Source organism: Cannabis sativa, chromosome X (genome assembly GCF_029168945.1).
Source record: "Cannabis sativa cultivar Pink pepper isolate KNU-18-1 chromosome X, ASM2916894v1, whole genome shotgun sequence".
Lineage (NCBI taxonomy): Eukaryota > Viridiplantae > Streptophyta > Magnoliopsida > Rosales > Cannabaceae > Cannabis > Cannabis sativa.
Window position 1 is genome coordinate 21903097 of NC_083610.1, and position 14057 is coordinate 21917153.

The 14057-nt window shown below is 30.3% G+C and overlaps 2 protein-coding genes across 2 annotated transcripts; both read left to right on the forward strand.

Moving 5' to 3' along the window:
• The first annotated feature begins 784 nt into the window (after positions 1 to 784).
• On the forward strand, positions 785 to 1599 carry LOC115718049 (cytochrome P450 81D11-like). The gene has a single exon (XM_030647033.2). It carries the CDS (start codon positions 1026 to 1028, stop codon positions 1506 to 1508), a length of 483 nt encoding a protein of 160 aa, XP_030502893.2. The 5' UTR covers positions 785 to 1025; the 3' UTR covers positions 1509 to 1599.
• Positions 1600 to 3780: 2181 nt separating this feature from the next.
• LOC115702758 (cytochrome P450 81Q32) lies at positions 3781 to 11354 on the forward strand. The gene is made up of 2 exons (XM_030630193.2): positions 3781 to 4759; positions 10697 to 11354. The coding sequence occupies exons 1-2, from the start codon at positions 3845 to 3847 to the stop codon at positions 11306 to 11308; spliced, it is 1527 nt and encodes a 508-aa protein (XP_030486053.2). The 5' UTR covers positions 3781 to 3844; the 3' UTR covers positions 11309 to 11354.
• Positions 11355 to 14057: the final 2703 nt, after the last annotated feature.

Consider the following 14057-nt stretch of genomic DNA (forward strand, 5'->3'; position numbering starts at 1 on the left):
ATTATGATTCATAATTATCTTTTTTTCTCTTTTTCTAGTTTACTTTACTAATACCTTAAAAAAGACATTCCACTTATTCTAAGTATAAGAAAATTCCATCGCTGATTATCACGTCAGTGTAAATTTAGTGCACAGATAAATCATATGACTATTAAATCCATAAGTTTAGGATTTAATAGAATTTATATATTAAAACTATAATCACGAAAATATCATGTGAACTACAAGGTAATATTAACATAACACCACACAACTCATATTTTACAGTAACACGGCACCAAAAAAATCATATTTAAGAAGTTACAAATAAATATGAGTGAAAACGCACGAATATATAAGCACTAGTACTAATAATCATTATAAATATAACAGCATTATAAATTTTACAAGAGCATTGCTATTAGGTACCAGTGGTGCCTAGTACTTTCTCGATACTCCCTAAAAGCTATTATATTAAATTATATGGGACCCGATACTAAATTGGACCAATAGCGATATTGACAAATAGAAGGGTGCTAGACATCACTGGTGCTCTTTAGCATTTCTCATTTTACAAATACATTTGTGTATATGTAATCAATGATGCAATTAATGTAAATATATCCACACGTACAATTAAATAAAGACCACACAAGTTTTTAAAAACTATTTTCAGTTTTTAAAAACAAAAAACAGATTTTAAACTTTAAAGCCAAACAACTTCTAAATCTTGTTTATTCTTATATATAATTAACGATTTTAAGATAGATATGATAATATTAAAGTATATAATTAAGTATATAAGATTAATATGATAATATTAGATTAAACTTACTTTCTATATATTTATTTTTATTTATATATCAAGAAATATGTAATCTAAAGATAAAAGTTGCATTTTATTTTTTGTATTTCAGGTTCTATTATTGGCCGGAACAGATACGTCATCTGTGACATTAGAATGGGCATTATCAAATCTACTTAACCATCCTGAAGTTTTAGAAAAGGCTAAAGCTGAAATTGACGAAAAAATTGGTGAAAAATTAATGGAGGAAGAAGACATTTCAAAATTACCATATCTTAACAATATTATCTCAGAGACCCTACGACTGTTCCCACCCGCTCCAATGCTCCTACCTCACTATTCATCAGAAGATTGTACTATTGAAGGATATGACATTCCACGTGATACAATGGTTATGGTTAATGTGTGGGCTATACATAGAGATCCCAAGTTATGGGATGATCCTCTAAGTTTTAAGCCAGAAAGATTTGAGAGGATTAATGACGAAAAGTACTTGATGCCATTTGGATTAGGAAGAAGAGCTTGTCCTGGACATGGCTTAGCCCAACGTGTATTGGGCTTGACTTTGGGGTCATTGATTCAGTGTTTTGAATGGAAAAGAATTGGTGAAGAAAAAATAGACATGACTGAAAGCAAAGCTACTGCAATGCCTAAACTTGTGCCATTAGAAGCAATGTGCAAAGCTCGACCTATTATGAATTCAATTCTCTTGAAAGCTCATTAAAAATATAAGCCAATTAGAGAAATAATAAAGTTCATTATGTATTATGTTTGCTATTATTTTTAATATATATACTAAGTTTGAATCTGTTAAAGATGGTCACTACAAGAAATATCACTTTTGTCGGTATATTTTTGTATATGTGTTGGTAAAAGGGGGTTGGCAAATCAATGTTGGTATTAGAACTTTTGCCAGCATAAAATGAAAAGCGTTGGCAAAGATGACTTTTCCCAGCACGTAAATGCGTTGGTAAAAGTTAGATTTTAGCCACTACAAATGTACGCTGGTAAAACTTTGACCTCTTTGCTAGTGCAGTTTATGAAATGCGCTGGTAAAAGTAACTTTTACCAGCGCAGTAACAAACTGTGCTGGTAAAAATAACATTTCTTGTAGGGAGTGACGGTTGGCTCGATCGTGAGAGAGAGTTGCTGAGAAAGAGAGATAGTCAAAGCTGCAAAGAGAGAGAGAGAGAGAGAGAGAGAGAGAGAGAGAGAGAGAGAGAGAGAGAGAATTCTTGTCAACAATCAAAATTAAATCTCTACAAATTAAACATTCTATATAACATACCAAACACAAAACTCAGTGAGCTTTTGGTGAATTAATTCTTGTCGAGTTCCGTCAAAACACAAAATTCTAAGACATATTGAAACTCAACAATTCAAAAATCTCAATAAAATTTCAACAAAAGCATACTAAAAATAAGATTAAGCCAAAACAAACTAATAAAAAAATATATAATAGAAATTATTAGTAAATTAAACAATATCACAAATCATAGAACAAAAAAAATACTAAAAACTTGCCTCTTGTGACGATTGTGACTGGTATGCTTAATTGTTTTATCATTCACTACAAAATTGTATCTATGATATGTCAATGTATAATGACTGTGGATGTAATTTAATGATTGAATAAAACCATATGTATGTAATTGAAATTTATTAAAATAAAATAATATAAATATTTTTTGTAAACTTAACATGTAATATTAATTAAACAAAATTGAGATTAAACTACTACTTATTCGATTGTACTACATTAACATTCTATGCACCTTTTTGAACAAGTGGATATATATGGGAATGGCAATTATTGCATGTGTGCGTATTCAGTGACGTAGGCTTAAGTTATTTTGCATGTGGGGTTGAAAGTGTACGTGAAAATTTTATGTAAATATATATGTATAAATAATATGTATATATCCATGTGAGAGTAAAAGTATATACGGTTAATTTTAGTGTTGTGAATAAGGGTTGAGTATTTTGACACGATATAAAGTTAGTACGAGTGCGGAAAGTATATACGAGCACGATTAGACACGAAAAAAAATTACAAATTGGCACGTCACGACACGATACAAAAAATATATGCTTAAACGATATATAAACACAAATAAACTAGTTTAAAGAGCACGACACGCGAACTAAAACTATAAAAGATACATATAATTATAAAAAACTTTATATATGAAAAAGTAAAACACGAATTAGACATATTAAGAAATCTTAAAATTTATTATTATTAATGATAAATATGTATTTATCAATTATAAGTAAGTTAATATAATAATTAAACTTAAATATAATGCTAAATATTATAATATTATAATCAAAATTATTAAAATCTGTAAAATTAAAATTATATATCAATTTATTTATAGAGCATGATATAAAATTAAAGTATTTATAAGTAAATATTCAAATTCTAATAATGCTAATAATTTTTGTATACGATTATTCGTAAAATATTATTGAGAAGTCATATATAAATATAACTAAAGCAATAGAAGATACATAATTTAGTAATTGTAAAAAAAAATTATGAAAAAATAAAACACGAATTCAAACCCAAATATGAAAGAGGCTAGTTTTTTAAAAGATAAGAACTGACACTAACAAAGCACAGTCCGAATTCAAGGTCTTGCTGCCCTACTTTAAAAATATAGAATACACCACTACACAACTTATATTTTTTTGTGTCACAGGGTGCATCACACGACTTATATTTTAAAAAGTACAAATAAATATGAATCGAACTGCTCGACACACACAAATTTACAGCATATCACTAGCTAGTCAACTTCAACATAAATAAATAACACCACTATAAATTTTACAAATACATTTGTGTATACGTAATCAATGATGCAATATAAATAGATAGCTACTTACGATTAAATACTCATATCCACACACGTACTATCAGATCTAGTCCCACACTAAGTGTACAATCAATATCATATAATTAATAATACACCCCACAACACAAGTTATATATATACAGTTATATGAATTACTAATGTATATCACCTTAAAGTACTTTCTTCCAAGTATTCAAAAATGGAACAAGAACAACTCTACACAGCTCTCATCAGCCTAATCATTGTCGTTTTAGTATACAAACTGTTCATCAAAAACCCAAAACGACAATACAAAAACCTTCCACCAAGCCCACCTTATTCTCTCCCACTCATAGGCCATCTCCATCTAATAAAGCCACCTGTCCACAGATGCTTCCGCCACCTGGCAACCAAATACGGCGCCGTTTTCACCCTTTGGTTCGGTTCCAACCGCGTTGTGATCGTATCATCACATTCCGCAGCCGAAGAATGCTTCACCAAAAACGACGTCGTTTTAGCCAACCGTGGAAAAAGTTCATTCGGCAAGTACTTCGGTTATAACTACACCGCAATGGTAGCAGCTTCCTACGGCGACCATTGGCGTAACCTTCGCCGAATCGGCTCCATTGAGATCTTCTCGGCTAGCCGACTTAAATCACACTTGTCCACGCGTACGGACGAGATCAATCGATTGCTTTATACTCTGGCTAGAAACTCTGCATCGTCCGATATAAATAACAATAAGTTTGATTTTGCGAAGGTGGAGATGAAGAGTTTGTTATCGAATTTGACATTCAATATCATAATGAGAATGGTGGCCGGAAAAAGGTATTACGGTGATGACGTGGCAGAGAAAGAAGAAGCAAATATGTTTATGAGGATTTTTGATGAGGCGGTGTCTAGTAGCGGAGTAGCCAACCCGACCGATTTCTTGCCGGTTGGGTTGAAATGGTTGGGAATTAGTTATGAGTTGAAGATGAAAAGGGCTTTTAAGAAAATGGATGCTTTCTTGCAAAAACTTGTCGATGAGCGTCGGAGTATGAAATCGGATATTACCATGATTGATCACTTGCTTGCAATGCAGGAATCTAATCCTGAATACTATTCTGATCAAATCATCAAAGGATTCATATTGGTAAGTTATATTATACTATATAGAATTTTTCCCTATTGTCTTCCTAATTTTTTTTTCTTGCAAATATTCTTCTCCAACTATAAATATCTCATTCAGTTATATTCTACTCATTTTTTAAATAATTTGCTTATATAGGCATGAGTTACATTTATATAATTGTAGTAAGAAAATGTATTTAACAATTTTTTTTTTGAGATAATTTTTTGTATTTAACAATTTTTAGCTATTTAAAATTTAATTTATTATTATTAAATATATAAATATTAGGGTGATTTTACAATGCACAATGTATTGATGCACCCTTAACTTATTCCAGCATTCAGAAAAAAAAATTAGTTTTTTTCTTATAATAAATTTTTTGTCTGTACTCTTAAATTGAGCTAAACTAATAATATGTTAGTGCTACATGATCAACAAATTATTCAAATAAATGAGGAGACAGTAATTACAGAACTTATTTGCAGCAAATATTTTATAATTTAGGGGCCGTAGGTAGGATTAGACGACAAGTTAATTTGTCCAGTCCAGTGTTTGGATATGTTAGAAGTCTGGATAATTAATCCAACTAATCTTATCTGTCTGAGATTATTTATCCCATCCAGGGTGGGATAAATAATCTCATAAGATTTTTTTTAATCGTTTTTTTAATTTTGATTTTATTAATATATTTTAAATTTAATAAGAATTTAAATAAAAAAAATTATTACACATTCATTTATAATTTTAAATTTAATAACAATTTAAATGAAAGAATTATCACACATTCATTTATGTTTTTTTTAATAAAAAACTTATTCATTAAAATTAGTATAAATGTATAATTGTGAATTATTATACATAAGCTTTTAAAATTTAAAATATTATTAATTAAACCATAGTTACTTAAATTGATTTTAAGAGAAATAATATGACAATAAAATTATATATTATTTTTAAATGAGTAATTTGCGGCATAAATACCTAACTTTTATGCCAAGTAGTAGATAAATACCTAAGTCGTATTTTTGGCGGTAAAAATACCTTCCGTCACTAGTATGGAAGGTCCGTAGGTACCTGGCCGTTATGTGCCAGTTAGTGTCCACGTGTCACTATGTGATTAGTCCAGATCATTTAATTTTTATTTTTTATTTGTAAAACAAATTAAAAAATTAAAAATAAAACAAAATATAGTTTAAAATTAAAATAAAATAATAAATTTTTTTTTAAGGATAAAATAATAAATATTTAATATTCATATTTTCATTAAATTAAAATAAAATAAATTATTAATTAAAACCCAAAAACAAAAATATCTTCGTCATCCTCTTCTTCTTCTTACTGCTCTTCTTTTTTTTTGCTGAAAATTTCATGAAACCCTAATCTTCTTCCTGCACTTCTTTTTGGGTCGATGAGGAGGAGGTTCTCTCCATCTCTTTCTGGGCAATTTCTTGAAATAAGGTTGCTCCCATCAACCTTCGATGGTGCCTCCGCCATTGTTACAGCTTCTTTGAGCAACACACCCACGTGACCGAGGCTTTATCCTCGCTCGGCACAGTAGATGACCACCCATTTGAGTACTCCAATGGGTCCTCCATAATTCTATCCATTGTCTCCATCATTTGATGTACAGTTCTCGCCGTCGGAAACCTGTCCCATAATCCTATACCCAAAAAAAAAAATAAAGTTCAGATTTTGAGCATTGAAATTTGAAAACGAAGCTGAATTTGTTGATTATCTGAGATGGGTTTTGAGATTTATACCTACTGGAGCTGTTGGGGCAACACTTTCCTTAGGTGGAGTTTGAGTGTGTTGCTTCGTAGTTGGAGCTCCCATAACATTGCTCTTCTACAGTTTTAAGTAAGAAGAAGAATGGCGTTTAAGACCTGCAAAATGTAGGATATCTTTGGTTAAATCGATTATTTTGTCCATAAATCTAAATGATCTTCATCTTTTCCTCTTGGAAAGTTTGATTCTGTTCAAATACTCAATTGGGTCTCTGTTTTTTCTCAAGAAAATCCCAACAAATTTGTTAAAATATAAAAAGAAAAGTTCCTTTCTTTAATCCATGAAGGTGATCCTTCTTTAGAATTTTGCTTTTTGTAATACCCTTTTAATAAAGTTTGATGTCTGTGGGAGATAAGGAGATCTCAACCGTTGATGGGTGTGTTGGTGGCGGCGGTGGTTGTGGTGGGAATGGAGGTGATGATGGTGATGATGATGAAGATGAGAGTGGTGGGGTCCAAGAAAGGGATGAGAAAAAGCCCAGGAAGAGAGCCAAAGGGCATGGCTGTTATGGGTTTTCAATTAATTTTGAAAAAGCCAGGAACTTGGTACTTGGTCAATTCACCAAGACCAAAAGAAAACCCTCCAGAAAAACCCATATAAAGGCTTCTAATTCTTCTTCTTCTGTTCTTGTTGCTGCACCAAATAACAGTATAGAATTTTTCTAAAAAAAAAAAGTAAGAAGAAGAAGGGCAGGAAGAAGAAGAGGACGATGAAGGGAATGACCTTTCAATTTTCTTTTGTGTTAATTTGTTAGTTTTAGGTTTTGGATTTTAATTAATGATTTAGTTTATTTTAATTTAATTAAAATATGAATATTAAATAATTATTATTTTATTTTGATTTTAAACTATTTTTGTTTTATTTTTAATTTTTAAATTGATTTACAAATAAAAAATAAAAATTAAATGATCTGGACTAATCACGTAGTGACACGTGGACACTAACCTGGCACATAACGGCCAGGTACCTACGGACCTTCCACACTAGTGACGGAAGGTATTTTTACCGCCAAAAATAAGACTTAGGTATTTATCTGCTACTCGGCATAAAACTTAGGTATTTATGCCGCAAATTACTCTTTTTAAATTATTAGAAAATTTATATAAATATTTTAAAAAATTAATATTTATCTTAAATTAGTGAGTAAATTAGTGTTTAACATAAACAATTTTATATTATTCAAATATTTTTATTTTACTATTTTAATTATTTATTAAATAAAAAATATGATAAAATATTTTATTATATATTTATGATATATACTTTGATTATATAGGATATCTTATTTTATTTTATTTTATAATTTAATTATTTTTATTATTTATTTTTATTTTTTTCTACGAATTATTCATTTTTATTTATTTATTATTGTATCTTTTTATTTTAATTTAATTTTTTTTTTCTAAAAGGAAATAAATAAAATAGTTCAGTCCATTCTTAAACCAAACAAAAGATTACTTTCAGCATAATCCAATCTTCTCCAGTCCAATCCAATCATTTCTAGTCCAATCCAATCATGCGTACCAAATGGGCCCTAGGGAAATTAGGGAAATTATTTTTGCGAAACAATAAAATATTGGGAAAAACGATAAACTTTAAGTGGAGTAAAATCACAAAGAAACGAAGCAAAATAATTTACTTAGTTTGGAAAAACTAGCGAACCCACAAAGAGAGATATATTTCACTTATCACTTCAAAATTACATATGCTATCTGACTCAATCTCTCCACCCAAATCTCAACACAACACAACAAACTCACATGCACTTCTCTTTTCACAACTCTCTCTCTCTCTCTCTCTCTCTCTCTCTCTCTCTCTCTCTCTCTCTCTCTCTCTCTCTCTCTCTCTCTCTCTCTCTCTCTCTCTCTCTCTCTCTCTCTCTCTCTCTCTCTCTCTCTCTCTCTCTCTCTCTCTCTCTCACACACACACACACACACACAAAACACATATTTATAATTTAAAGTTACAAAACTTGGGCATCAAGATAACTTGGGGACCAAAACATTCCAAAGCTTCCTTAAGAGAACTCATCAAAACTTAGCCACCAAAGACTTTTCCTTTACCCACAATTAATAATTACCCAAAAAAAATTGTAACTTAACAAATATAGATAAACAAATAAAGAAATAAATAACTTGAGTCAAACTCCAACATAAAGTATATATGATGAATATGATAATATTTGATTTTTTTGATGAATCAAGTGAATTTCATTGCTCAAGCCTTTTTTTAAAAACAAATAGCATTCTCCAATAAGAAGAATCTAAGGAAAAATAAACTTTACAAGGTATCTAACCATTCTTTGTCACTAATGGATGCTTTCTTTGGCTATGTACAAGTTATTCTCTTTTTTGATACATCTTTTACTTTCCAAACTACCCTATCTATACTTGGAATGGTGTTTTGCAACAAAATTTCATTTCTAGCTTGCCATATGGTATACACGAGTGCTGCCAAGGAAGCAACTAAAATCATCTTTTTAACCTTGCTAATCTTAGCTTTTCGGATCCACCTGAAAATTCGATGAAAGGTGTTGGAAGCCATCCCCCAAGAAAGCCACTCTTTGATCCTCCTTAAATAATCAAATGAGAAAGGACACTCAAAAAACAAGTGTTGCATTGTCTCCTCTTCGGTTTGGCAAAATAGACACTTAGTGTCTTCAACCGTGTTATACACTTGAATCCTGTCCTTTGTCTTAAGCCGATTGAGCATCGTGAGCCAAAAAATAAAACTATACTTGGGCAAGTTCATTCGGCTCCACACAATAGAGCTCCACTCAACTCTACAAATAGGAGGCCCTGGTGATTGAAAGCCCGCAACCACCTTATATCTGTCATTTATAAGGACATTAATCTCAAACACTTCTTTTGCTCTCTCCTTTATAGCTACCAGCTTTCGCCAATACCAGCTGGCAGCAGGTGTGGTCCTGTAAGCCCACTAGTTTTCCTCCTTTATGTACACATTATGAACCCACTTTACCCAAAGATTATCCTCCTTTATGGCCCAAACATACTTAAACATGGATGCCAAGTTCTAATCTGAAATATTTCTGAATCTCAAACCACCTGCAAATTTAGTATCACAAATAGTGTTCTAAGTAATTGCAGCTGAACCTGTGAGAACATGAGTACCAGTCCACAAGAAACTTCTACAGATAAATTCTATTTCTTGAATAACTTTTCTTGGAAAAATCATAATTTGGCACCAATAGAATTGGATAGCCATCAATACTGAATTGATAAGCATCACTCTACCAGCAAAGGAAAGGTCTCGAAAACTCCAACTCCTTATCCTTGCCACCATTTTTTCAACTAATATGCACATTCAGCTGTTGAGATTCTTTTAGGACATATTGAAATGCCTAAGTATTTGAATGGCAAATCATGTTTCTTGAAGCCCAAAATATCAAGAACTCTCTGAATCTCATAATCATTCATGTTATTACAATAGAAAGCAGTTTTAGATGGATTTGGGAACAAACCTGAAGTTTGTGAAAAAAGTTTAAGCCCTTGAAGCATGAGGTAAATACTCTTGAAATCCCCATTGCAAAAAAGTAAGACATCATCCGCGAAACTCAAGTGGTTCAGTCTCAGATCTACACATCTCTCATGAAAAATAAAGTCATCCCTCTCCCTAACCTTCTGCATGATATGAGAGAGGTATTCCATGCCCAGAACAAAAAGAAGAGGAGACATGAGGTCTCTTTGTCTCAGACCTCACTTAGATTCAAAAAAGCCATGTAGAGAACTGTTGAACATTACAGAGAACTTAGGAGTTCTCACACAAATCATAATTAGCTTGATGAATTTTGGAGGGAACCGAAATGCATGAAGCACCTCCTCAATAAAGTCTCATTCAATGGTGTCATAAACTTTTTGAAGAACCAATTTAAACATACAACTTACTTTTCTTGATTTCCTTCCATAGTTACGGATGAGGACTTGGCAAATCATAATATTGTGGCCAATGAATCTACCTTGCACATATTCTCCTTGGTTTTGAGCAACAAAATAAAGGAGGACAGTTTTAAGCATTTTGCAAATTAGATTATACCAATAAAATTATGTCAATTCTAAGTATACTTACTTTCTAAATATTTATTATTATTTATATTTATATATCAAGATATATGTAATTTAAAGATAAAAGTTGTATTTATTTTTGGTATTTCAGATTTTAATACTAGCCGGGACAGATACGTCATCAGCGACATTAGAATGGGCATTATCAAATCTACTTAACTATCCAGATATTTTAGAAAAGGCTAAAGCTGAAATTGACGAAAAAATTGGTGAACAATTGATGGATGAAGATGATATTTCAAAATTACCATATCTTAACAACATCATCTTAGAGACTTTACGCTTGTTCCCATCGGCTCCAATGCTCATACCTCACTTTTCATCAGAAGATTGTACTATTGAAGGATATGATATTCCACGCGATACAATAGTTATGGTTAATGCGTGGGCTATACATAGAGATCCCAAATTATGGGATGATTCTACAAGTTTTAAGCCTGAAAGATTTGAGAGGAACAACAACGACAAGTACTTGATGCCATTTGGATTAGGAAGAAGAGCTTGTCCTGGATCTGGTTTAGCCCAACGTGTGTTGGGCTTGACTTTGGGGTCATTGATTCAGTGTTTTGAATGGAAAAGAATTGGTGAAGAAAAAATAGACATGACTGAAAGCAAAGCTGTTGTAATGCCTAAACTTGTGCCATTAGAAATAATGTGCAAAGCTCGACCTATTATGAATTCAATTTTTTTGAAAGCTCATTGAAATAATATAAGCTAATTAGAGAAATAATAAAGTTCCTTATGTATTATATTTGCTATTATTTTCAATATATATATATGCTAAGTGTTAATAAGATAATGCATGTTTGCTTAGAGCTCTAATTTAATATAATTTAATTATATTTTTTAAGTATAAAAAATTTATTTAGTTTTAACTTTATTTATAAAAAAATATATCTAACTAATTTTATTAAACAATAAAATAAGTAAATAAATTTAGATAATTTAAATTATATTACTTATAATAAATTTATAATAAAGTATAATTAATTAACTGAATTAACATCTAATTGAAATTAAAATTTATATAAAAAAATTATTAACTAATTTTGTTAATACTTTTAAATTAAATTTAAATATTCAAAACTTCGATCACTATAAATTTTTTTACTTTTAGTCACAACAAAAATTGTGACTAAAATTCATGAAAAAATTGTGACTAATTATAAATATCATTCATACGTTGTGACTAAAAATTCTATGGCTAAAAGTATTAGTAACAAAAATCACAATTTGTTGTGACTAAATGTATTTTTAGTCACAATACTTGCTGTGACTAAAACTAAATTAGTGACAATTTGTATCTAAATACTATGTTTAGTCACAAATAATTTTTTTGTTGTGACTAATTAAATTCACATTTAGTCTGAAATTTTTTTTGCTGTGACTAAAAAGTTGTCACTAAAAATAATTTTTTTTATGGATTTAAGTTTTAACTATTAACTTTAACAAAAAAAAAAATTGTTAAACTAACAATTTCTGTTAGTTAATTATTTTTGAACAAATATAGTTTTAAACATTTAATAGTAAAAAATATTTCTTTCAATGTAACGTCCCCGCTTCAAGCCTCCATTGGGCCCTTACCCACGGAATGAATGACTCTTATACACGAGTACGTCACTCTGGCCGCTTCCTGGATTGATGACTGACCCTACAGACCAACATGAGTGTTTCCAGCGTGTTTCGTCCTCACTCACGCATCCTAGGAAAACTTCCCAGGAGGTCACCCATCCTAAAATTGCTCCAGGTCAAGCACGCTTAATTGTGGAATACTTTCGTGATGGGCTACCGAAAAACAAGATGCATCTTGTTGACATAGGTAGTACCAATCAATCCATTTAAGCTCTCTTCAACTGTGTAGTCCTATACCTACACAGTCTTAGAATCATTATCCCACTTGACCTTCCCCAGGCGGTGTGGGATTGCACAGCTTACCTAGTGTTTCCCCTTACGGATCACGGGACTACTGACTGTCACATTCAAATAAGTTACTAATTAAACAGCCACGAAAAAAACTATATAATAACAGCTATAATCTACTCCTCATGAAAAAAATTATTTTGAAAGTGTTTGTTATTATGACCATGAAATTAGGGTTTAGATTCTTAATGATATAAGACATATTTCTAGATTTGTCATGGATTATAGCTTGAGTTTAAATAGTTTAAGCACTGTTTTTTAACCACCAACTACTTTAATTTGTACTTAACTCTAAATATTAAAAATTAACATTATTTATAATACTCTTTGTTTAATTTTAAATAATACTCTTTTCTTGGCTTATTTTTATTTATACTAATAAAATATGTAATCGTATTTTGTTTTCTTCAATAGTTTTAAAAATTAAAACACATTTAACTAATAATAAATTAACAAATCAAATTCCCTTTAAAAAAATGAAATAAATAAGTAATCAAGTTTTCAATTTTCATCTTCATGTTCATTTTCTTTTCAACCTAATATTCATTAATGTTAATTGTCTTACATTTTGTACTCAAGATAAAAAATTTTGTTCGAGACCACGAGTACTGGATATTGTACCGATTGGTAATACGATCAAAAACAATATCGATAGATTGCTAATATGTTGTCAAGAATCGAACAATTGCAGCAAGATAGATTGCCAAAGAGCTTCATAAAAGCTTTGCTAGAAATCCTAAAATGAGTGTCGCGTAAATGAGAGTTGAGCGCCCTAAGAGACTATTTTGGAGTTGAGCTATGGACAGCTAGACAGAAAGCTAGAGGGGATTCAGGTGGTGACCATGCTCACTCATATGCAAACTTAATTAAGGGGTTATATTATTATGATCCTTAAATTTAATCTTAGTAGTACTACTGCGAGACGATGATGAACTAGCAACTCTTGATGCCTCAGGATATCGAACATTTTTTGGATTATATAGTTGTCATCTGGTAATTTTATTGATTGGAGTGGGGTTTGATGTGAATTTTCACTTGTTCCCAATTGCATAAGCAATTATAGAAGCTGAAAATACAAATAATTGGAAGTGGTAACTTGTTGTAATGTTGTTGAAAGACTTTTGCATTGACTTGCTTGTTCTAATTACTACAAACTTTTTTATATGAAAAATTAATTACTAGTTATTGCAGACTTTATTTTTCAAATTGAATTATTCTTTAATTTGAATGTATACTTATTAATATGAAAGGTGAGTTTGTTGATCAGTTTTATAATACAAATTAAATTATTTCATTTATTAAAATATACATTATTATATTGATGTGAAGAAGAAGAAAAAGAGACGTATTTTAATATTTTTTAAAGATATTTTTTTCTTTAATCTTTTATATTGTTTTAAAATAATAAGATTTTTTATTTATTTGAACAGATAGTATTTAAAAATAAAATAAATATTTAAAGGGTAATGTAATTATATTAAAAATTTAGGTTTCTTAAATTCAAGGAGAAAGTACTAAACCTGTAGAATTTG